At 49.1% G+C, this 24,828-nt stretch overlaps 2 protein-coding genes across 4 annotated transcripts; one reads left to right on the forward strand and one right to left on the reverse strand.

Moving 5' to 3' along the window:
• Window positions 1-1,707: 1,707 nt before the first annotated feature.
• CRYZ (crystallin zeta) lies at window positions 1,708-14,901 on the reverse strand. Of its 2 annotated transcripts, none has more exons than XM_086753245.1 (9): window positions 14,774-14,901; window positions 12,056-12,180; window positions 11,572-11,724; window positions 6,407-6,570; window positions 5,538-5,589; window positions 3,343-3,492; window positions 2,826-2,931; window positions 2,627-2,718; window positions 1,708-2,370 (listed from the first exon to the last, which is right to left on the reverse strand). In XM_086753245.1, the coding sequence occupies exons 2-9, from the start codon at window positions 12,164-12,166 to the stop codon at window positions 2,209-2,211; spliced, it is 990 nt and encodes a 329-aa protein (XP_086609371.1). In that variant the 5' UTR covers window positions 12,167-12,180; window positions 14,774-14,901; the 3' UTR covers window positions 1,708-2,208. The 2 variants fall into 2 exon arrangements, with proteins under 2 accessions (XP_086609371.1, XP_086609372.1); XM_086753246.1 differs by lacking the exon at window positions 14,774-14,901 and adding an exon at window positions 14,010-14,030.
• Window positions 14,902-14,922: 21 nt separating this feature from the next.
• Window positions 14,923-24,613, forward strand: TYW3 (tRNA-yW synthesizing protein 3 homolog). Of its 2 annotated transcripts, XM_086753248.1 has the most exons (6): window positions 14,923-15,185; window positions 15,587-15,667; window positions 20,401-20,499; window positions 21,312-21,383; window positions 21,662-21,795; window positions 22,670-24,613. In XM_086753248.1, the coding sequence occupies exons 1-6, from the start codon at window positions 15,012-15,014 to the stop codon at window positions 22,890-22,892; spliced, it is 783 nt and encodes a 260-aa protein (XP_086609374.1). In that variant the 5' UTR covers window positions 14,923-15,011; the 3' UTR covers window positions 22,893-24,613. The 2 variants fall into 2 exon arrangements, with proteins under 2 accessions (XP_086609374.1, XP_086609375.1); XM_086753249.1 differs by lacking the exon at window positions 15,587-15,667.
• Window positions 24,614-24,828: the final 215 nt, after the last annotated feature.

Genomic DNA, 24,828 nt, shown 5'->3' on the forward strand with positions numbered 1-24,828 from the left:
AAATAAGTCTTTTTGTTAAAACTTTAAAGAAAATTCTCTCTTGATTTCCATCCACTTTCCATTAACAAGGTGCCAAAACATTTTGATCCACTTAGCAGGGACAGCACAAGGGATGTGGCTGCTGGAGAAGACCACATGGAGCCCAGGACCCACTTCTGGCTCTACTGAGACTGCACTTGGAGAGCAGGAGGAAGCAAAACTATATTGTCTCATTTCCAAGCAAGTATTTTGCATCTCTTTGCATAGGTATGCACAAGAGAAAAATAAAGCAGAAAGACTGGATATTTTCTGAGACAGATTTTAAACAAGCTGGCACTGCACCAGTTCCAATGATCCAACTATGCCTGGTCTCCTCCAAGGGGAAGTCCCTTGGCAAGAAGGAGGATCTTACAGGTGACAGATGCTACCACCTGCAATATTTTCCGTGTAAGTAAGTCGACAATTTTCTACTACTTTTTCTAGTAATAGCTAGCACTTATATGCTAACATATCTACAATCTTGGAAAATATTTCAATTACAACTACTGTAATTTAAAAAAAAAAAAAACAAGAAACAAAACAAACCAACTCCCCCCCACAGGCACGGGTTTTTGTTCTGTTTTAAGCATGTCTGCCAAGTACAATGAAGACACTCAAATGCCAGCAAGAGTTCAACACAAATACTGTCCCGTTTCTGAAAGGAGCCAGTTGCTTCTGGAGGACACACAGGTGAGATAACTAATCCATTTCAGGCTCTAGAGACAAGTAGTGTGTCAGGATTTGATTTCTCCCAACCACACACAGAACAATCGTGGTCAGTTAAGCACTAAACCAGATGCTGAGATCTGATGGAGAGGCTTATAAAGAGACAGATTGTGAGGCCTCTTACCTCAATATTTTAACAAGGGACCACAAATATAGAGGAGAAATCCAGACATTTCAAAAGATTTTGCCAATTACTTTCTTAGTTTAGATTGAGCAAAATGCCAGTAGAAATGTCTGTTCAGAAAAAAATCACAACTTAGAAGACGGTAGCGTGATGAAGCTACCACGCTGAGGAGACTGTACATGGACTCAGAGAACATGTGCTGACCAAATTAATGTTAAAAAGCAAGCAACCTTCACAGACAAAAACCCTTCTAAAAAGTTCGTTTAGTAAGGACTCACTTTTCCTCAAAGGAACAGAAAAGCTCATTCTTGAATTTGAGAAAACTCTTCTGCAAGTGATGACTTCACTGCTTATTAGAGAACTACATCATTAAAAGGAAGTGCCTGCAACACCAAACAGTATTTTGAGTGTAAAAACTGCCAACATATCAAAGAAATAATCCTTCCTTAGTTGGACTGCATTTGGAACAAGTCAACATGTATACACAATCATTTATGAAATAAGATGAATTCTCAGCACCCACGAAAGCAGCGCAGCCTCTCTTTTCTCCCGGCTGTAGCCAGGGATTCAGGTGACTTTAAATCTAATAAAGGTCACAGGAAGAACTGAGCTCCTCACCACCCCGCCATGTACCATCAAGGAATCAGCTGCTTCCACCAATACGCTCAGATGCAAAGTAGCAAGCATTAGCATGCAGCTTCCGAGTTGCGGTCCCTGTGGATCAACCGGGACACTCGCCTCAGACACCAAGCCAGGCACAGCAACGTGAAACTGCCTCTGCTTCCCAACAGCTCGTATCTGAGAGGTCCTTTGGCCATCTTTTGAGCTGGTCAGTGAACTATTTTGTCAGTAAAAGCTTTTATTCCAGGTAAATTATGTTACAAAAGACGAATAAGACAAATTTTGTGGCTAAAGAATTTGCAGGGTCCTAGTTATATGCATATAGTTAGTTATATATGTTTGGGTATCTGCTTAAAAAGCAGGGTTCATTTTGCACCACCTACTGTGGCCTCGCTATAACTTCTCATAGAGCGTGATACCAAATTCTATCTTAGACATTAGTTTCCCTTGCATCACAAGGGGAAAAAAATTATCTCAGCAGCAGAGAATATGTATTATTCCACATCATCCAAAAAAGCAACAAAAATCACTTTAAAGTGTACACATCTCTGCTTATGACAAAAAGAAAATAGATTGTTAATTAACAACATAAATAATTAAAGTTAGCATTTGCCGTTACTGTCAAACCTGATCAAAAGTATGTTTTATAACATACATTCAAATGAATCACATAAACAAAGGTGCAGTTAGCACAGCTACAAAATAAATGGAAAAAGACTTTATGGAAGCAGCACCATCTTTCCTCGAGCACCACTGCTGTGGATAATGTCTTCGTGAGCCTTCGCTGCTTTCTCCAGCGGATACGCGCAGCCTACCACTGGCTTCAGCCAGCCAGCTTCGATGCCATCAAGGAGCGCTGTGGCACATTCACGCCTCTCCTCCTGCACATAATAACAAAAGCATTTACCACAAGGTCTCTACATTTCGGAAAAGTACTGACTATTTATGCAAGTGTTAAACCAAGTTTCACAACCCAAAAGTATTTTATGATGTTCTGAGATTAAATCAAAACGTAAAGGAGTGAATAAACAAGTTAGTTACAGTGGAATTACGTTTCATCCCCACAATTTTAAATGGAAATAGAGAGGTGTTGGAATAAACCAAGAAAATATTCTTTAAAATAAAAATGTTTCTTACCTCGGTTGCAAGAAACAGGCTAACTCCAATTATGCTCAGTTCTTTAGTAATAGTGTCTCTCGGATTTATCTCAATGGGACCTCTACAGCCCACTACCTGTTTCAAAGGAGTTGAAGGACAGTTCACGTTATAACTGGAATATAATAAACTGTTGCATTGCGTTGCTAAATGCACAAACTACAGTCAGTGACACAACCACCTACCATCACCCTTCCTGCGCGGGACAACAGTTTCAAGTCAGTGGCCAGATTGACGTTAGAGAGCATTTCTATGATGAGGTCAACTCCTTCCATCCCTGTGCATTCCTATACAGGACACGACACGTCATTTAAACCACTGCAGTCAGTGCTCGGGTACCGCTGTTCACTTCATACACTACAGATAACACACATTTCACCCTTTACTGTCCAAATTTTAAATACAGCCTTTGTGCGAAGGCTGAGAGCTAGTAAATTTAATTTCAGCATATTTTGAGAAGCTGAATTATGATATGCTACCATGTTGGAATTTGCTGGTATACAAGAGTTTCGACATGCCACTGCCTGTGAAGCTCAGCTTTTCCAGCCCGGAAAAGTTTTTCCTTGTGCAGAAATGAAAAAGGCAGTACGCTATTGCTCCTACATAAATCTACTTTAAAAAACTTCTGCAAACAACTGTTCATATTTTGTAAGTAAGAAAAATACGTACTGCATCACCTGACCCTGATACATGCTTACCTTAATTTTATCGATGTAATTAGCTTCTCTGTGATTAAATGCTTGGTGAGCACCATTTCTCAGAACCACATTCATGCCTTCCTCAGTTCCTGCTGTACCCAAAACCTTTAAACCATAAGCTCTGGCAATCTGGCATGTTGCTATTCCCACCTGGGGGGGGGAGGGCGCGGCAGGGAACAGAAAAGGGGAAAAAAAAAAAAAAAAAAAAGGGTCTTTTTTCTCTTCTTAGCATTTTAAATTTTATACATTCTACCAGCAACTTGGAACTTACCTGTTTAAAAATTGTCCCAGTCACTTTTTTTTTTTGACATAATAAGTAATTTGGATCTTAAAAATAGCCAAATCATCTTTAAAAAAAAAAGAAAATATATTTACAGAGGCATAGTGAAGTTTTGGGGTTTTTTTAATAGCTATCAGCATTTGATATAAATCCACGTGGAATGTTGTCTGTCTGTTAAAGTCGGGCCATATATATTTGATACAAAGCCAAGGAAATTCTCCTCTTCATGGAATCATTATATATTGCAAAGAAAATCAGCAAGCACAAATTTTATTAACACTATTTTTGCACCTTTCACAAACAGATTAAATTACATCTTTAGAAACCAAACTCTCAGTGTGTCGCACCAGCTTTGCGCTGCAGAGGATGTTTAGCGGTGAGGGATGCCTTCGTAAATCCCGGCACTGGAGCCCGTGACCACCTGGGGCACACCAAGGCCACCTCTTGGTTGGGCTTTGTGTCGGGAACAGAACGCAAAGCAAAAGGAGGGAACAGCTGACAGGTGGGGTGCCTCCCTGGGATTCAGTCCCCTGGGCAGCCTCCTGGGGCTACAGGTGCGGCAGCCCCCGGTACCACCCACACAGCTGGAGCCCTCCTCCGGGATGTGTTAAGATACGTGCGCTTTTATATTTGGGGGGGAACAAACAAGTAAACAAATACACACAGACGACCATAACAACCCCTTCCTGTGGCTCTGCTATTTACATCTGCATCTATGAGTAACACACAAATTAAATGGCCGGGCTTCTTGAAAAAATCTACGTGACCATTTGTCTGGCCAGGATCTACCCAAACTGTCTGCCACATGTGACCTTGCTTTCTCCATAGCAGATCATCAGTTTTCAACTAAATAAAAAAAAAAAAAAAAACCAACCATTAATTAAAATACATCACGGCCAGACTGATTTTCAGAGAAAAAAAAAAAATCAAAAGGAGGCACATTTTAAAGAATCATTATGGAAGTCAGCATCACTTGAAAGAAAAGATGCAGCACAAACCGTCTTTTCTCTTCAGCACGTTCTGCACACCTGTACATCTCTCACTGCCTTTACAAGTGTTCCTACAGCAAAGGCTCTAAGTCCACAGAACAACACACTTGCATTATACGCTTCTGCAAACCCAAGGCAGTGTATCTTTTCAGAAACATAAAATCAGTAAGAGTAGAAACGCTACATTCAGTTTAAGAAAGAAAAAAAGAGGCTACAATGCTGAATGTCACTGTAGTGTCTCAGAACGAGGCCTGAACTCCTCCATAACCACCTTTTTGCTGACTACCCCACACCTAAGGAAACTTTCCCCATTGATAGCGGCAGTTTGGCGCATCAGCAGAAGCTGAGCAACAACGTGCAGAGCGCGGGGGATGAATTAAACGAGAAGGTTGTGTGAAAGAGATCTAAAGTTAGCTTGTCATGTAAATCCAAAGAAAACGGTCTGTTCAGTTTTGCATAGTAGTCAGTCATGAATACAGATTCCAGTACCTCTCCTTGTGCAGCCAGCTGCTAGCTAACAGGTACAAATATCCCAGAAATGCAGAGTTGCTATGCACAGTGACTGCTACTCAGAGAACTAGAACAACGTGTACATCTTTTAAAATTACAGCTTTCTGCTGTCAGTTTGATCTCAGCGAGACCGGCTGTAAAGCTTCCGGACCAAGTTCCGACTGCAGCCACGTGTTTATTGTGGGACCCTCTCTCTCTATCAGGGGCCTTACACAATCACTCACACGGTTTCACAGTTATTTACAATAACAGCGTTTGCCCTAAGAAAAAAAGTATCCCAAAGTGACTGAAATAAAACCCTGAAGTTTTTAATCCATTAATTGACATAAATGTGACCATAATTCGCATCACAGACAAAAGCAGACACAAGGACAGACAGCAGCATTTCTTATAACTTGCCTTCTCAAAATACTTACTCCCCCACTCGCACCGTGCACTAGCACACTTTCGCCGGCTCTGGCACGCCCTCTGAATGGAGAAACAGAAAACATCGGCATTATGAGCGCAGTACGTAATCATCAAGGGTCGGATTGCACATACTGACACCAAATCTCATCTTTCACACCATATTATTTCCAATTTATGTTATTGCTAAACAGGTATAATCAGCCTCTTTGGGAAACAAGGAGACAAAATAAACCCTATCATTTATGAATTTAAGTAACACGCAATTATGCCAACACGCAACTAACACAAGTAACAGTCTGGTACTGAACCTCAGTTCAAGATCTTCACCTGTCCCAGACCTTAAAATAAACCACACTAGTTCCAGTCCTTTGATCTATCAAACCAAACCAGATTTCCAGTCCTAAGCTCTCGCCTGGCTGACACGGAAGTCTGCCTTTTACTGGTTACACCGTCCGACGGCAACAGGCACGACCGCACAGAGCCTCCGCGGCAGAGCAGGTCACGAAGAAAAGAGCTGGGTCCGCTCTACAGCACACTGTCTGCTTCATTAAGAAATTAGAACTATTCCTGGTTTTCTTCCCTAGCTAAAACACTGATGAGTGCTGAAAGAGAGTTACATGTTTCTTTACATGACACTTACCAAAGAAGCCTTTCCAGGTCTGTTCTCTTAAAAAGAAATACTCAACAAGAAAATGCAGTTGCTAGCTTGTAGGTAACAATCATCTGACAATTCCATCAGTATAACAAATTTAATTTCAGTGTTTTAAACATTTCCCACTCATTCAAGTCCCTCCCTTTTACACAACAATGAAAATATGGCCTTCAAGATTCTAAATATTCAAAAGCAAAATGCAAAAGCTTAGATTTGGCACCTTACTTGTGGAAAAGAGCACGATAAGCAGTGAAGTAGGGTATTCCAATCGCTGCTCCTTGCTTGAAGTCAAATTTATCCGACAAAGGAAAGACTGTATTAGCTGCAGCAACTGCATAATCTGCATATCCTCCAGAGATTGTATCCATGGCAAAAACCCTGTCACCTGTCTAGAAAGGAGAGAAAGAAAATAGAGAAATTAATTACCCATCTCCCTTATTTTTTCCCTACTGTGCATTAAGAACCAGTTCACAGAAGTTTAGGCTATTTCTAACAGCTCTCCTATTAAAAACATCAGTTATATTTGTCACAGAGAAGATTTCTATAAATGCTAATGCATGCAATCAACACAACACAACCGTATAATTTCATATACTTAGATTTGTGTCATAATTATAAGCCCCACTCTACAGTGTAACACACAAACCTACTGTCTCATTAATATTAACCTTAATGAGCCTGAACACCAAAGAATTCCATCCACAGATTCCAAACGCAAAACCTCAAAAGCTTTTACAAACACAAAAGAAACGTTTCTCAGTTATTTTTGTTTAAACGTGGAAAAAAAAAAAGACATACTCTTAAAACACCCTAAGGTAACTAAATATTGCTGCCGTGCTTCAACAGGGAATACTCAAACCAGCAATTCAGCAGGCGACGCAGGACACGCGCCAGCTGGCAGCGTGCCTAGGCGCTTCCGCCCCGCCGACGGGGTACAACGCCAGCGGCTGCGGTCCCGGTCCCACCGACGGGGTACGACGCCAGCTGCCGCGGTCCCGGTCCCGCCAATGGGGTACGACGCCAGCTGCCGCGGTCCCGGTCCCACCGACGGGGTACGACGCCAGCGGCTGCGGTCCCGGTCCCACCGACGGGGTACGACGCCAGCTGCCGCGGTCCCAGTCCCACCGACGGGGTACGACGCCAGCTGCCGCGGTCCCGGTCCCACCGACGGGGTACGACGCCAGCTGCCGCGGTCCCGGTCCCGCCAATGGGGTACGACGCCAGCTGCCGCGGTCCCGGTCCCACCGACGGGGTACGACGCCAGCGGCCGCGGTCCCGGTCCCACCAATGGGGTACGACGCCAGCGGCTGCGGTCCCGGTCCCGCCAATGGGGTACGACGCCAGCGGCTGCGGTCCCGGTCCCACCGACAGGGTACGACGCCAGCGGCTGCGGTCCCGGTCCCACCGACGGGGTACGACGCCAGCTGCCGCGGTCCCGGTCCCGCCAATGGGGTATGACGCCAGCGGCTGCGGTCCCGGTCCCGCCAATGGGGTACGACGCCAGCAGCCGCGGTCCCGGTCCCGCCAATGGGGTACGACGCCAGCGGCCGCGGTCCCGGTCCCGCCGACGGGGTACGACGCCAGCGGCTGCGGTCCCGGTCCCACCGACGGGGTACGACGCCAGCGGCTGCGGTCCCGGTCCCGCCAATGGGGTACGACGCCAGCTGCCGCGGTCCCGGTCCCACCGACGGGGTACGACGCCAGCGGCTGCGGTCCCGGTCCCACCGACGGGGTACGACGCCAGCTGCCGCGGTCCCGGTCCCACCGACGGGGTACGACGCCAGCGGCTGCGGTCCCGGTCAGCACCCAACCTCGTGAAGCCCGCTCACAGAACCATGTTGGTACCCGCTAACATTCACCGCTCCTGAGCTCCGATTTTTCTACTAGCTGCATGTTGATCTCAGTAAATCTAGAGCGTGTGGACGGCGACAGCTTGCTCTGCAGACACCGGGCATCAACGGCCGTGCAGAGGGCTGCCTATCAGCGTAGATGTTTCTCCAGCACTCTGAGATTGCAAAGGAATGAGCTCGGCTACTCAGCATTTTTGGGATGTCTGTCTGTGCACACATCGATCTCATCGTCTCTCATTCAAGCAAAGAGCATCCCGGTTTGGATAAGAAACAAAAGCACGCATGGCAGATACAGCAAAGCACTGATAAGATGATGATAAACACGATTCTTCTCTCTAGATAGCCAAATTTCTCCTCTCTCCGTAACAGTTACATAAATTCCAAGCCAGGAAATTGCAACACAATTTTAACTGCCATTTTTATGTTTGTCTGAGACCAACAGTCTAGTGACTTGAAAGAAAGAACAGATTTAAAACTTAAATAAATTTCACAGATATCTTTTAGCAAACTGATAATTGCTTTCTCCTGTCTCAAGACTTTCCCCCTGAGAAAATCTAAGTAAAATTACTAGACTGGAGTAATAGAATCATAGAATCATCGAATCATAGAACGGTTAGGGTTGGAAGGGACCTTCAAAGGTCATCCAGTCCAACCCCCCTGCAAGGAGCAGGGACATCCCCAACCAGATCAGGTTGCTCAGAGCCTCATCCAGCCTGGCCTGGAATGTTTCCAGGGATGGGGCTTCCACCACCTCTCTGGGCAACCTGGGACAGTGTTCTGTAACTCGCATTGTAAAAATTTTCTTCCTAATATCCAATCTAAATCTACCCCCCTCTATTTTAAAACCATTACCTCTCGTCCTATCGCAACAGGCCCCACTGAACAGCCTTTCCCCATCTTTCTTGTAGGCCCCCTTGAGGTACTGGAAGACCGCTATCAGGTCTCCCCGGAGCCTCCTCTTCTCCAGGCTGAACAGCCCCAGCTCTCTCAGCCTGGCCTCATAGGAGAGGTGCTCCAGCCCTTTTATCATCTTCGTGGCCTCCTCTGGACCTTCTCCAACTGGTCCATGTCCTTCTTGTGCTGGGGGCTCCAGAACTGGACACAGTACTCCAAGTGGGGTCTCACCAGGGCAGAGTAGAGGGGGAGAATCCCCTCCCTCGACCTGCTGCCCACACTCCTCTTGATGCAGCCCAGGATGCGGTTGGCCTTCTGGGCTGCAGGTGCGCATTGCCTGCTCATGTTGAGCTTCTCATCCACCAGCACTCCCAAGTCCTTCTCCTCAGGGCTGCTCTCAATCCATTCCCCGCCCAGCCTGTATTTGTGCTTGGGATTGACATGACCCAGATGCAGAACCTTGCACTTGGCCTGGTTGAACTTCATGAGGTTGGCACAGGCCCACCTCTCCAGCCTGTCCAGGTCCCTCTGGATGGCATCCCTCCCTTCCAGCGTGTCGACCGCACCACACAGCTTGGTGTCGTCGGCGAACTTGCCGAGGGTGCACTCTATCCCACTGTCCCTGTCGCCGACAAAGATGTTGAAGAGGGCCGGGCCCAGCACGGACCCCTGAAGGACGCCACTCGTGACCGGTCTCCACGTGGACATTGAGCCGTTGACCACCACTCTCTGAGTGCGGCCATCCAGCCAACTCCTTACCCACCGAGTGGTCCGTCCATCAAACCCATGTCTCTCTAGTTTAGAGAGAAGGATGTCGTGCGGGACAGTGTCAAAAGCTTTGCACAAGTCCAGGTAGATGATGTCAGTTGCTCGTCCCTTGTCCACCGATGCCGTCACCCCATCATAGAAGGCCACCAAATTGGTCAGGCACGATCTGCCCTTGGTGAAGCCGTGTTGGCTGTCACCAACCACCTCCTTGCTCTCCATGTGCCTTAGCATGGTTTCCAGGAGAATCTGCTCCATGACCTTGCCAGGCACAGAGGTGAGGCTGACCGGCCTGTAGTTACCCGGGTCTTCCTTGTTCCCCTTTTTAAAAATGGGGGTTATGTTCCCTCTCTTCCAGTCATCGGGGACCTCACCAGACCGCCACGACTTCTCAAATACGATAGCCAGTGGCTTGGCAACTTCATCCGTCAGTTCCCTCAGGACCCGCGGATGGATCTCATCAGGTCCCATGGACTTGTGCACCTTTAAGTTCCTCAGATGATCCCAAACCTGCTCTTTGAGTACAGTGGGTGGTTCTTCATCCTCCCAGTCCCTGCTTGCGCCTTCTACAGCTTGGGTGGTGGGACAAGAGCTCTTATTGGTGAAGACTGAGGCTAAAAAGTCATTGAGAACCTCAGCCTTCTCCATGTCCTGGGTAACCAGGACACCAGTTCCCTTTCGGAGGGGACCTACATTTTCCTTGGACTTTCTTTTGTCCCCTACATACCTATAGAAGCTCTTCTTGTTGCATTTTATATCCCTGGCCAGATTCAGTTCTGCCAGGGCTTTGGCCTTCCTCACCTGATCCCTGGCCACTCGCGCAGCCTCTCTGTAGACCTCCCAGGCTACCTGTCCCCACTTCCACCCTCTATAGGCTTTCCTCTTCACTTTCAGTTGGTCCAGGAGCTCCTTGCTCATCCACGCCGGCCTCCTGGCCTTTTCGCCCAACTTGTTTTTCATCGGGATGCACCTCTGCTGAGCTTGGAGGAGGTGCTCCTTGAATATGGACCAACTTTCCTGGGCCCCTCTTCCCTCCAGGGCCGCCTCCCATGGCACTGGGCCCATCAGGTCCCTGAAGAGGCCGAAGTCCGCCTTCCTGAAGTCTAGGGCAGAGAGCTTGCCATGTATTTTCCTTGCTGCCCCGTGGATCTTGAACTCCACCGTGTCATGGTCACTGCAGCCAAGGCTGTCCTTCAGTTTCACATCCCCCACCAGTCCCTCCCTGCTGGTGAGCACAAGGTCGAGCATGGCACCCCTCCTCGTTGGCTCCTCTATCGCCTGCAGGAGGAAGTTGTCGTCCACGCATTCCAGGAACCTCCTGGACTGCCTGTGCCCTGCCGCGTTGTCTCTCCAACAGATGTCAGGGTGGTTGAAGTCCCCCATGAGGACCAGGGCCTGTGACCGTGAGGCTGTATGCACAGTTTTAACAACAAATAAGTAATTTATGGGTTTTATAAGTCAGAAAAGTAAAAGCTATTTCCATTTCCAGAAAAAACTTTACAGAAAATTTTTCAGTTTTGTGCGAAATTATTACCTCAAACAGGAAGCATCCAACTTCAAATATTTCTGCAATGCCACAAAAACAGTTCTGAACCACAACTTTTGTACACCTGATATCACTGCTTTAGGCAGACAAACTGAAGTGCCTCTTCTGAGACCTTTTAATTCCCGAAGGTCGGCAGGATTAAAGACTTCCCTGCGGTTCCGCCTGCAGACTGCCTTGCCAATATGATCTCGCTGCGTGCTTTTACCAGTCGGTGAAGGGGATGTCCCCCCGAATAGATTACACGATGATAAGCAATGAAAACAGAACAGCAGCACAGCAATCAGACAAAGAGGACAGAACAAACAGTGCTGAATTAAGCCCCAGTGTATAAATACCTTGAATGCAGTCACTTGTTTCCCAACACCTTCTACTACACCAGCCACATCTGAGCCGGGAGTGTAGGGCAAAGCGGGTTTTCTCGCGTAAGTTCCAGAACGAATATAGGTTTCGACAGGATTTACCCCGCAGGCATGGACTTTAATTAGCACCTAAAAGAAAAGATATTTGTTAATCAATAATTCAAAAGATTTAACACTTGAATTCACAGCACAGCATCATGGCATTTTAACTAAATTCTTAAGCAGAGTCAGCAAAAATTCAGTGTTGAACTGAAGCTACTTCTGGAAATCCTTTATAAGAATAGGTAGCCCACATAACAGAACAAAGCCCACACTTGTTCAACATGATGTCTCAGGTAGTACACATACACTGATCAAAAACTACATATTCAGGATGAAAAGTTCTGTCTTCTTCATTCTGTTCTCAGTGTACCTATTACCAGTCAATATCACGATCTCAGTTCACAGAACTCATATATACCTGATTTTCTTTCGGATCAGGAATTAAGACGTCTGACTGGAGTTTAAGCACTTCAGGGCCACCAAATTCAAAAACTCTGACAGCTCTCATCACATTTCTTGCGACTGCCATGGCGATCAGAATATCTAAGGAAAAAAAAAACCACAATAGTGTTGTATTTCCAAAATAAAGAAATCAAACAACCGCCTGTCAAGCAACGGATTAAATCAAGCCTCACTCCTGATTTAGATGCGGGGTTTTTTTTGTTTATTTTGAGTGAGGTTTTTTCACAGGTCTTGCAAGAGGCATAAAATTAACCCTGCCATTTGCAGGACTTCGTGGGTATTAAGAGAATCATATGCAAATAATTTATCCATAGAAGTATTTCTACAGCAGCTCCTGTGGACACTGCACTGCTATCACATATGCAGAGATATGCAGTTCTTTGGGGAAAAACATTGACAATTTACCGTTACATCCCTGCAGAACAGCCTGCCACACCTCAGCTGACTGGGCAATCTAACCAAGTGGCATTCCAGTCGCTGCTCCTGCTTATTATTAAACTTGGATGTAAAAAAAGCATCAAAAAACTACGTAGCAGCTATCAAAACCAGAAAATACTAGAGGACATTGAAACAAGCAAGGAAGAACCGGAGTGCAGACATTCAGGATTCCAGTCTGCAATTCCAGCTGGATTTCGCTGCTGCAGCTGCGTGCGAGAGACCGTGAGCCGCAGCAGCAGCGCACGGCCTGTACAACAGCGACGATTTATCGACAGACAAAGCTGTGACTGTTCCAGCTGCGTTCACGTGTGAAGTACTCTAACAAAACACCGTGAGCAGGTTGCTCCTGCCACCGGAAAAGTTACAGACAATTCTTCCAGGAATCTGATCGACTGGACAGAGGAGCCTTACTGGGTACAGAGTGAACGATCACAGGACAGCAAACAGGAACCCTGCGGACACCCAGGGGTCACGCTTTTGGCCGGCTGCAGCTGAAGAACTTCAGGGCTGTAGCCAGAGGTTGGCTTTTCCCCAGAGGTGATCACAGGCTCCAGAAGCACCGGAATTAATCAGCATTTTTTCCCCAAAGTGATGCAGCCTGCAAGGCTTCCCGTTTTTGGTGACCTGTTCAAGTCAGGAAGGGTGTGTCTCACACGGATACACGCTGCTAACGCTTCCCGAGGGACGAGACAGAACTCGACACGGCAAAGGAACTTCTGAAGCGTGGCTGGCTTTCACAGTAGTGACAACAAACCGAAACAAAACGAGGTTTCTGTTCTGCCCACAAACCCGCGCCGCACGCTCCGGAACCGGTCCCGCAGCGGGACGGGGCCCCCCCTCAGGCCAGGGCCCCCCCTCAGGCCGGGGCCCCCCCTCAGGACGGGGCCCGCCCTCAGGCCAGGGCCCCCCCTCAGGACGGGGCCCCCCCTCAGGACGGGGCCCCCCCTCAGGACGGGGCCCCCCCTCAGGACGGGGCGGCCGCGGCACCGCCCGGCACGGGCGCAGGGGGGCGCCCCGAGCTCGGGAGGGCGGCGGGGGAGCCTGGGCCACGGCGGCCAGGAGGCGGAGGAGCTCGGGGAGGGCAGCGGCAGCCCCTGGGGAGCCCGGGGAGCCGGCGGGCGGAGCTGCCCCGGTCACAGCGCCCTGCCCGGGCCCCGCGGACGCAGCGGCAGCTCCTCGGACAGAGAGGGCGGGAGGGGACCCGGGAGGGGACGTGGGAGGCGCCCCCCAGGCTGCCGGGGACGGGGCCGGGAAGGCCACGGGCAGCGGGGGATGAACTGCTGGGCACCGGGCCGGGCCGGGCCGGGCCGAGCCGAGCCGAGCCCGGGCGCAGCGGCCCCGAGCTGCTCAGGGCCTCCCCCGCCTCAGAGCGGCCGCCGGGAGCGCGGGCCCGGGGGCGGTGGGTAAGGGGAGTCGGCTCCTCCGCCGCCAGTCGGACGGGCCGGGCCTGACGCGGCGCCCGGGGGCCTCACCGGCTGCGCAGCGGGGTCTCTCGGCGGCGGGACAGCCTCGGCTCGCAGCGCCTGCGGCCGGGCGGAGCCACGCCCCGCCCCGCCCCTACGGCGAGGCCCCGCCCCGCCCCGCCCCTACGGCGAGGCCCCGCCCCGCCCCGCCCCTACGGCGAGGCCCCGCCCCGCCCCGCCCCTACGGCGAGGCCCCGCCCCGCCCCTACGGCGAGGCCCCGCCCCGCCACGCCCCTACGGCGAGGCCCCGCCCCGCCACGCCCCTACGGCGAGGCCCCGCCCCGCCCCGCCCCTACGGCGAGGCCCCGCCCCGCCCCGCCCCTACGGCGAGGCCCCGCCCCGCCCCTACGGCGAGGCCCCGCCCCGACACGCCCCTACGGCGAGGCCCCGCCCCGCCCCGCCCCTACGGCGAGGCCCCGCCCCGCCACGCCCCTACGGCGAGGCCCCGCCCCGCCACGCCCCTACGGCGAGGCCCCGCCCCGACACGCCCCTACGGCGAGGCCCCGCCCCGACACGCCCCTACGGCGAGGCCCCGCCCCGACACGCCCCTCGCCGCCGGGCCCCGCCCCGACACGCCCCTCGCCGCCGGGCCCCGCCCCGACACGCCCCTACGGCGATGCCCCGCGCCCCGCCGCCGCTGGCCCTAGGCTGCCGCTGGCCGGCCCGGCCCGGAGCACCACGGACGTGTCCGCCTCGGCCTGCGGAGCCGAGCCCCGCGCACCGGGACCGCCGCCAGCCCCGCGCCGAGGCCCGGGCCCGCCCCCACCGCCTACCTGCGCAGCGCTCCTGCCCCCGCGGCGGAAAGCGGTCCCGGACCGACGGGCGGCGGGGGCAGCCGGGGGGCGGGCGCGGCGACGGGCGCCCCACCCCGGCCCACCCCCCGCCCGGGCCGCCCGCCCCTCGGCCTTCGCGTGGGGAGGTTTGGCCTTTGCGGGCTGCCGTCAGGATGTCGCGGCGGCCGCCGTAGGCGCGGCGTGGGGGCAGGTCCCGGCCCCGGTGCCGCCGCCCCTCATGGCGGCCTTCCGGCAGCAGAAGGCGCAGCGCCTGGCGCGGGCGGACGCCAGCAGGAAGGGCGCCGTGGACGAGCGCGCCGCCGCCGTCGTGCAGCTCCTGAACGGGCGAGATCGGTTCTGCACCACCAGCTCCTGCGCGGGCCGGCTGGTCCTGGCGCAGGGCGGCGCCGCGGTGAGTGCGGCCGGGCGCTGCGGGGCTCGCAGCGGGGCGCGGGGAACTCGGGGCCGCCCTCGCGTGGGGCCGGCCTGGGCCCCGCCCCGGCGAGGCCGTGTGACGGGCGGCGGCGCGGCGGGAGGGCAGCGCTCGGCCCTCCGCCGTCCGGCCGCGGTGTCCGTGCCGGTGCCCGGCGCAAAGCCGGTCCTGCCGGGCCCGCCGGGCCCGCTCCCAGCCCCGTCCGGCTGAGAAGGTGTGCGGCCCGCCGGCGCCGCCTGCCCCTAGCCGGACGTGCTCCCCGCGCTGAGAAAGCTGCTTTTTGAGGAGGGACGGCGGTTGCGAGGGACGCGCCGGCCCGCGGCGCAGGATCGAACGCCGCCCGGCCGCGGCCTGCCCTAACTGTCCCTCGTCGTTGGCAGGACGCGAACAGCCGCCAGATCCAGAAGAAAAGCTGCACGTGGCTGCTGGTAGCGCACGACACCTGTACCAAGGACGATGTGGTAAGAGAACAGGGCAGCGCAGCTTCTCGGTGTCTTTAACGTAACGTTCCTAATGTCGCGGAGCACGTGTCGTGTAAAATATAAAGAAACTCTTCGGGTTTTTATTCCTGTTACTGAGGTGAATTGACACTCTAATTTCAAATAAACCTTTCTCTGGGTGTTCTACTCAATGAACTCTTAGGACCGGTTTTGAAGAGAACGCTTTTAAGCTTAATAGCGAATTCTCTGCATAGCTGTAAATGCAGCTGAGATAAAACTTTAATAATTTCTTACTGTCTGCAGTCACATAATCTCCACGTCACAGCAGCTCAACAAGAAGTCAGCACTTACTAGTGGTTCTGTAGCAGAAGAATGTCTTTCAAAAAATTATTTCTGAAAAACCACCATACAGTGATTCTTATTTTTTCAAAGCGCTTTCCCGATTCAGCATAAGTGGAAATAACGCTGTTTCTAAGTAAGCGTCCTTTCCTGAAAGCGTTCTTTCCTGCTAGTGTAGCAATGTATTTTTCATTTCTGCAGCTTTTTATCGCTCTTTGTTTTCCCTTCCTGATGGATTGCCAGCAAGGTGTCAGCTGGAGACTGGATTTGATTTAAAAGCCTTCCTATCCAAATGTAAAATGAGCCTAATTTCTGTAGAATTCTTGCCGGTCCTTGGACAGTGGTCACCTAGTCAGTAGCAGGCTAGGCTGGGCTAAGTGAAAACAGTGCATTCCTTGTCGATACCAAAGTGACCGTTGCCGTGCGAAGCCAGGCGCCTGCCTAGCACAAGTTCTGGCTGGGCAGCCTCTGAGCCGGCGCTTAGTCCAGCAGCAACGTGCCTGCAGGACGCCGGTGCAGGATAAAGTGGCCTTTATCCCGTTCTCCGGCAGTTCGAGCCTGACGCAGACATTAATGCAGAAACTGCCATGCCTCTTTCAGAATGGGTCAGTTGTCATTAATAAACACTTTGTGATGTCCTCATTAACTGCTTCATAAGCTGTCGCCATTCTTGCTTCGTCGTTTTGGTCAGCAATTCCGAAGCAACCGAAACGAATTCCTTTGTTTCCGTTAAATGCAGACACGCTTAGGTAAGCGTGCCAGTGAGCGTGTTCGTTTTCTATGCAATAACTCCTTCAAACCGTCTCGAGCCCAGCTTGCTGCGGTAACAACCTGAAACTAGTGTAACGGTGAATCTCTTATACTGCATTTTTAATTTAGTATCCTAAAATCCCCTGAAATGGAAAAAAAAAAAAATACTGTGGCATTTTTTTTACTATGCTTTCAAAATAGTCTGCTCTCTGCACACATTTCTCTGCTTTGTCTGTCCCAAAAAAGAAGCAGTTATAAGGTCAAAATTATCTCAGTCAATTCATAGCTCACTTTACCACGCACATGCTCAAAAAATCTCCAAAATATCTGCCTTCATTAGTATTTGTTCTAACGAAGCACAGCTTGCTGAAATTTCCATTAGCGAGTTTCAGGCTGAGAAGGACCCCGTAGGTTGTTGCTGACTTTTATGAGAGGAAATATTTTTGGTTTTTTTCCTGTTGCCTTTAACAGGTAGACTGGATTTTATTTTTTTTTTACGTATATGATTTGCAAGTGTAAGAAAAGTGTCTTTGATTAACTTTTAAACTAGCATTCTCTAACGTATGACAAAGCTTGGGTAGTGCAGTATTTGGGAAACGAGAAGGGCAGTCGGGATCTTGTACGCTGTGAGGTGTGCCTTTTGGCTGTCAGATCATTTGACCTCCCTGCGTATGTTAACCTCACCAGTATGAACACAGGGTATTTGTTTTGTATTTTATTTTCATCCCTTTGTCCTCCCAATGCTTAGAGAAAAGCACCACGTACTACGAGACACCTTTTTGCGGAGTTACTGATGTGACACAAATAAAATCTCGCCGTTGCACAACAGCTAAGGCTGAAGCAGTGTACTTTTTTTCCTCGACGCGCTGTTGGTGTCAGTCTCTGCCACCTTCAGCTTTGGCTTTTGGAATGCACGTACAGCAGGATTTGTCCAGCTGCCACGTAATACTTTAAGCTGTGCGCGTGCAGGGCGTTTGCTCCTGCCAGGAGCCATGCACGCATAGTTCTGTCCGCTCGTCCGTATGGATATACCTGTCCGTACGCCATCCGCTGCCGATCCTGCGTGTTGCTGACCAGCCTTCCAAGTGTCTAGCTTGAGAGTCAGTGCAGCGTATCCCCCGAGCGCGGTGTCATCCCCTCCCTCTCCCCTGAGCAGGTCGTGCTGAGTGCAGGGCGCTGCGCGCTGCCCCCATCACGCTGTAACGCACAGCCGGTAAGGCGACGGCAGCCGTGCCGCGCTGCGGTACCACCAGACGCTCCTTGGCAAACAAGGGCTGCGTTCTGCGTTGCGGTGAACGCGCTGCCGTGGTGAGCCATTAAATGCAGGCGGTTGTTTCCTGCGTCGTATCACATCAGCCCTTGCCCCTGCGTTTGGAATAGAGGGGGTTTCATTTGCGTGAGCTTTTTTACCCGTCACTGACAGACACGTTCTGTCATTTCATGGCAGCGATGAGACGCTGACTCTTTAGAGATGAGGGGCCCAATCCTGTTCCCACTGGGCGTTCTCCCATCAGCTTCACGGGGAGCAAGTCAGGGCCTCAGACTTCATAGAAAATTACTTTCAGTATTTCCCTATTAAATTGAGTTTGCAGGAAATCAATGATTCAGATGCAATAAGATAATAAAAAACCTTTACTGAAAAGGTGTCGTTCCATGAATAAGCTTTTTGATGAAACAAGCACTGTAAGACAGCTTTGGGGCAGTGCTAACACGCGTGGATGATTTCAGTCAGTGGGACTTTCGTAACTAGTTGTATTCTTGCTGAAAAGCTACCTCTAGAGTATCTGCTAAATTACTGAGCCTTTTCAGAGAAACAGAAACCCTGAAAAACACCCCGACCGACAGCAGGCTCGCCGATCGCAGCTACTAATGAGTTCTCTGTTAGAATACTTGTCTCGGAGACGCGCCGGTCTAACCGGGCTCCCAGGCACAGTGCCGGTCGTTGTGCTGAAGCAGGACGCTGTCTCACTAGGATGGCTAGAACGTGGGAGAGCGTCCGAAAAGGGATCACGGGCACACACCGGAGAAGTGAACACGCGCGTCCGTGGCAGGTCCCAGCCTGTGTTACGTACCGCGAGTGCCGACTGCTGCGTGTACGCGTGTTCCTGCTGGGATCGGCACAGCCCAGGCAGACACCGCGCAACGCGGGGGCCTCAGGAGTAACACAGCCAGCCTTGTGCCGTGCTGCGGAGAGAAACCACACGAGCACTGCAGAGCCCAGCTTCGGACAAGGAAGCCGTCTGGCCGTGCTAGCAGGGTGAATTCGCCTCAGTGGAGCACTGTGTCGGCGCAACTCCTTTCCAGGCCCAGGCGCACGCTAACGAAGTTAGCTTAGGCATTTCTGTACAACACCGCGTTGTGCAACAGCATCCGTTCTGTTTCTCATCAGCTTTAGCACAGCTGTGGTTCCTTGGGCATTTTTTTAAATCTGGTACACAAATTACAAACTTAGCTGTTCAGAAAGACCTGCTTTCAACTTAAAATAAGAGCATTTATGGAGGAGATGCTGCATAAATACACTTAAATACTCTTCAGCCTTTAAAGGAAAGGAGAGTGTTACTTCAGCAGTTTTCTTTTATGCCATCATGTCTTTAAAAAGCATATGAATTTGATTATTTCCTGATGGTTTTATTGAATATTTTAATTCTACAAGAAAGATGAGAAGGGCTAGACAAAACAGCAAAGTATGGGAAAACAGCTGACATTTCTCAAGTTAACACAGCAAATTTCTTAGTGCTGTGAATTAAGCAAGTGCAGGCAAACAAGAAGGGGGGGGGAATAGTGCTCACGATGAAATAATCATAAAATGAAATAAGTAATATGCCTGCCTCAAGGCAACCTTTCTGAATAGGAGAAAGTAATATCAGCTTTTAAGATTGCTCTGCAAAAAGACAGCGCAGAGAAGCTGTAATAAGCCATGCGGAATACCATATGGCCTTCTCCCCACACACAAATCCGGGAAAAACTGCCGCTTGCGCCTCAGTCTCCTAGCAGAATGGAGGGCTGTGAAGGTAATTTCTTGAATTTTACCATTATGAAGTTACTTCCCTCTTTTTTTTTTCCTTGTCTTGTGGGTTTGTGCCTCTAATGTAAATTTCTGAATTTTTTATCTTTGTAAGTCTTCCACAGGAGGCTATGCATTACTATTTAAACTAGGATTAAAACGTGATCAAGTATATTAGGCCATGAATTTAATCTGCTGAACCCCAGCAAGTTTTCTGAAGTTGAGGCATGTACTTCAGAAACTAAATGTCTTTAATTTTAAAGAACAGTTTGAATAAATAAATAAATAGATAGATAAACGTGCTGAGGTTTCACCTGATGGCAGTGAGACAGTCCTCTTCCCAGGCTGGACTGTATCAATGCGTTTGAATCTACAAAGAAACAAACAAGGAAGTGCACTTTTTCAAGTCTGTCTCGCTATGAATCGCTATCAAATCTAATCAGTTTAGCAAACAGAACGATGGAAATCCGTGGGGTTTCCATGTATTATGTGCAATGAAAAATCAAAAGCAGCTGAACAAATCCAGTAAGCTGAAATCATTTGCTGCTTTTTTAATGCTTGATTCACACACTCACTAGCTATTATTTTTCTTTTTTTTTTTTTCTTGTTGCAACAGTATACATTTGCAGTATTAATATAAATATTTTTGGGTATTTTCCAGATGACAGCACTAGAGAAAGCCACTGGTGACGTTGTGCTCAAGTTTGAACCTTTTGTTCTTCATGTGCTATGTCAAGAGCTCCAAGATGCACAGCTTCTGGTAAAATTACATCAAGGAACAATGTTACATTGCCGCTGTTACATTCCTTGCTGTAAAAGTGAAAGTATTGGCTCCTGAGTAAGATTTAGCACTCAAGAATAGTTCCAGATGTGCTGTACATTTAATAACTAGCGTAGTAAAAGTATGATGATGAAGAAAACACAACTTCAAACTTTGTAGAGATTTTGCTGTACTTTTTAGGAAACAAAATTACTCAACTACAATTCAGTCTACGAGCTGAAGCAGGTTGCCTGGTAAAAATTTTTCCCAGTGAGCCTGGGTCGCTTTCGCTGGCTGAAAGTGATGGGTTTTTTAGACGTCATTTTGCCACCGGCCAGGCCATTTGGCCCCAGGGTTTCAAGTGACTGAGCAGTACCTTTGCCTTCTGCTTTTCCAGAATGACTCTGGGGAGTAACACATGGTGGGTTTGTTCCTTCATTAATGCAGAAGAGAGTTTATTAGCTTCTTTTATGGTACTGCTGCGCTTTTAGCTATAAAAGTGTTGCACAGTTGTCTGTATGGTTACCAGCTTTTCAAGATAAAATAGTACAGTGCCCAGAGAGACGTTAGTGTCCCGGCTGCACTAACAGATTAAGGCGAGACAATCAAGACTGACTGTCGTGATTTGTGATACTGTGTGGGTTTGATCTGAAAAACATTTTAACGTAACTAGTATTGCACTAACTTGGGGAGATGGTTTTGAATAAGTTTTTTGCAAAACTGAGATTGTAAGTTGCATTGCAACCCATCCGTAATTGTTTCTTGCAGTGAAAGTGCGTAAGACCTGTTTAAGGCATTTATTTGTTCTGCAGCATTCCGCGGCTATCGATTCTGGGTTCAGGAACTCTGGTATTACGGTTGGCAGAGGAGGAAAAATTATGATGGTAAGGACTTTTCTACTCACCTGTAAGGAATGTAACAAAATCACATCATTACTGTTAACCTCAATTTTTGTACAAGCCAAGAAGTGGTAATGTGGTAGACAGCTATCTCAGGGCATGCTGTAGCAAAGAAATATCTTTCTGCTTTAGCTGGCAGCAAACTAACCAATTCTGCGGGTAAGCGGGTTTTTTTCCTGTAATGAACTCCCCATATTTAAATAACCTTCATAAAATTAAAAAAAAAACCCTTATTCTAGATCAATCCTTCTCTGTGTTTTTAGGCTGTTCGGAGCACTCTTTGCTTAGAAGTTCCACTGAGCCACAAGGGGAAACTGATGGTCTCTGAGGAATACATTGAATTTCTGATACGCGTAGCTAATCGGAAAATGGAAGAAAACACAAGGAGGATTGACAGGTTCGTAAGAGTACACCAGTCCTATTCATGACATCTACATCCAGAAGTGAGAGAGGTTATGTAAAAAAAAAAAAAAAAGCCACCAAACAATGCCCCCAAAGTCTAAAATACAATTTCAATTCATTTTTGAGCTCTGACGACTGCAAACTGTTTAAGCGAAAACAATACGAGTTTGCACACTTTGTTACTGAGTAGAGTGTGAGTTTCTTTTTCTTACTGTAACAGCATTTGTTATCCTAACACAGTAGCCATTTCACAACTATTCAGGTTTCAGTGCACACTTTAATCCACTAAATGCGTTGTATAGTTTCCCAAACCAATGATTCATGAAAGCAGTGGAAGGGTGCACGCACTTTTGGGTCTCTACGTTTGTCTCCAGCTGAGGAACAGAACAGGCAGAAGAGCCAAAGAGCGTGAGGATCGAAGGGAAGCTGAAGAGATGCCTACGTGTACTAAGACCAGTTTCTTTCTGTATGTCCGTTGCAAATCTCTGTGGTTGTTCAAGTTAAAAGTGATTGCTAATAGTAGCAGTCCGGCTGATCATTAATGCTGTCATTCATCAGACACTTCACCTGGTACCATTTTATGGTTTCTGTAAGATAACAGCGTTTTAATGAGTACATCCACTAATCGATTCCTAACAGACAAGCATTACAAAGAGAAGTGGCATGGCATACACAAGGACACGTGCTGGTATTTCTAATTTTTCTTCCAGTAGAACCTCTCAGTGTTGGTAACGCCCAAGTATTTAACTTTATAATACAATTCTCTCGGGACGTTTTGTTATATTACAGAAGCATTCGTTTCTCAGAGTAGTTTTGCAGATCCTGAGCAAACCTACAGAAATAGTAACTACAGAATTGTTTCTTTCTAGGTTCTACACATCTTTAGAGTTAGCTCTGAAAACTGCCGTCAGTGCAAACAACTCGCCTTCTGAGGAGACGGAGAAGAATCGCTCTGTGTACATTCACAGGAGAAAGAGAAAGACCATTCGAGAACAAGGTGCACACACCTCTCCAAAGGATCACAGTGAAGAACTGGAGCCTGACGATGATACAGAAAGCAATCTTGGTATTTTTGCTGAAATCATGATCTAGACTAAGGCATTTGAAAGCAAATGTCAAACTGAATAACTGTAACGCTCTTTGTAAGAGATAAAAGTACTGCTTTGTTCTAAGTAGGAACACTCTCACGGACATTTACCAGGAAAAAAAGGTCATTAAACAGATGCCACAGAAGCACACAGAACAAACCTTAGAATGTTTTGTTTGGTTTTTTTAACAGCACTGTTAAGTTAACAATCTTTTACTCTGTCAGTTAGCACAGAAGTAACTGTTTTTCTACAGCCTTTGGCCGCATTCTCTATGGCAGCATTTCATTTCCAAATGCTGGGTTTAGGCCTTCTGATTTTTGCAGAGCAGAGGAACTCTAAAAACTGGGTTGTTACCCTTGAAGGCTTTCAATCCCCATAGGACCCCTGCACCAACACAGGTGGCCCTTTCAGAACCACACAAAGCCACATGCTGCTCAGGTGAAGAACAGTACCTGTGTGGAGGTCAGAACCGGAGAGCAGAGTTACGTAGGGCTCTATGCTGGCTTCAGCGGGGTGCCTCCGGGGTGCTTCCTGACTGCTGCACCGCGCAGCAGTTGATGCTGTTTTCCGGCGCTTTCCTGTGTTTCAGGCTCCAGCTCCACGGTGTTCATGTGTTCTGCTTCCCTTGGCCAGCAGCCGTTATTTTTATTGCATCTTTTAGCCAACGCTGTGTGCTGACAGTTTGTTAGCTCGCTTACATATCATTCTATATGGCCAGCACCCAGCTTCAGTTCCAGCTGTTGGGCAGAAAGTCCACCAAAGTGTACAGGAACGGGCTTTCCTTCCAGTCTATGAACCACTGACATGCAGTAAATGTTAAATGTAAAACAGTGCAGTACTTGCATTCCTGCACTGTACCACTGGAAAAGTCACTCCATACTAGTAGTATTTTCAGAAAAATGGTGAACTTGTAAACCTTGTGAACAATTAATTCTGAGCCCTTCCTTTTACGAGTGATCACTAACTGCAAAACCCTGACTGAAGGAAATGGTTTATTTGTACAGTAACTCGTAGTTCCTACAGGTCACTATTTCCATTACGTAAGCCTGTGTCTTGGGGACATTTTAATTCCACTGTAAAACTCTGACACAGTAGTGGCAGCCAAAGAGAACAGTAATTAGGGGCTTTAAATAGATTCCGAAAGACCTGTTAGGCTGTGTTTCCAGTAGCAGGTTGTACTGGTTTTGATTACGGTGCTATGTTTTGGATTTGTGATGAAAACTGTTGGTAGCACACCGATGTTTCAGCTGTCGCTGAGCAGTGTCGGGGCCTTTTCTGCTGCTCGCCCGGCCCCGCCAGCGAGCGGGCTGGGGTGCACGAGAAGCTGGCAGGGGACACAGGCGGCACAGCTGACCCAAGGGAGATCCCACACCGTTTGATGCCGTGCTGGGCAGTAACAGCTGGGGAGAAGGAGGAGGACGAGGGGGACATTTGGCGTTACAGAGTTTGTCTTCCCAAGTCACCGCTACGCATGATGGAGCCCTGCTGTTCTGGAAATGGCTGAACACCTGCCTGCGACGGGAAGCAGTGAATGAACTCCTTATTCCAGCTTTGCTTTCCCTATTAAACTGTCTTTATCTCAGCACACGCGTTCTCACACTTTCACCCGCCCGATTCTCCCTCATCTCACGGCGGTGGGGGGGTGGTTAGTGAGTGGCTGTGTGGTGCTTAGTTGCCTGCTGGGGTTAAACCATCACACAGGCATGCCAAAACAAATCAACTTGAGCCTTCTGTGTTGCTTGTTTGTGTCGCTGACTTACGCTTGAACACTTTGGCGCACTTGCTTTCACCCTACTTCTGGTGGCTTGAAAGACCTCAGCACCTGGTTGGGGAGTGGGAAAGTGAGAGGCCAACGTGTGTCTGTCCTGGGAAGAAGACTGCAGTCATGTCAAGTGAAATGCTGTGGCAGGCCAAAGTGACAGCAGCTCCTCAGGGCGTGG

Source organism: Chlamydotis macqueenii, chromosome 8 (genome assembly GCF_036417535.1).
Source record: "Chlamydotis macqueenii isolate bChlMac1 chromosome 8, bChlMac1.mat, whole genome shotgun sequence".
Taxonomy (NCBI): Eukaryota; Metazoa; Chordata; class Aves; order Otidiformes; family Otididae; genus Chlamydotis; species Chlamydotis macqueenii.

Coding starts and splice junctions, on each gene's coding strand:
- CRYZ (XM_086753245.1), bottom strand. CDS start 12,166: ATGGCAGTCGCAAGAAATGTGATGAGAGCTGTCAGAGTTTTTGAATTT. Junction 6,571..11,571: donor AACAAGTGACTGCATTCAAG/GTATTTATACAC, acceptor TCTCCTTTCTAG/ACAGGTGACAGGGTTTTTGC. Junction 5,590..6,406: donor TATCGTGCTCTTTTCCACAA/GTAAGGTGCCAA, acceptor TTCTCCATTCAG/AGGGCGTGCCAGAGCCGGCG.
- TYW3 (XM_086753248.1), top strand. CDS start 15,012: ATGGCGGCCTTCCGGCAGCAGAAGGCGCAGCGCCTGGCGCGGGCGGAC. Junction 15,186..15,586: donor TGGCGCAGGGCGGCGCCGCG/GTGAGTGCGGCC, acceptor CGTCGTTGGCAG/GACGCGAACAGCCGCCAGAT. Junction 15,668..20,400: donor CCTGTACCAAGGACGATGTG/GTAAGAGAACAG, acceptor GGTATTTTCCAG/ATGACAGCACTAGAGAAAGC.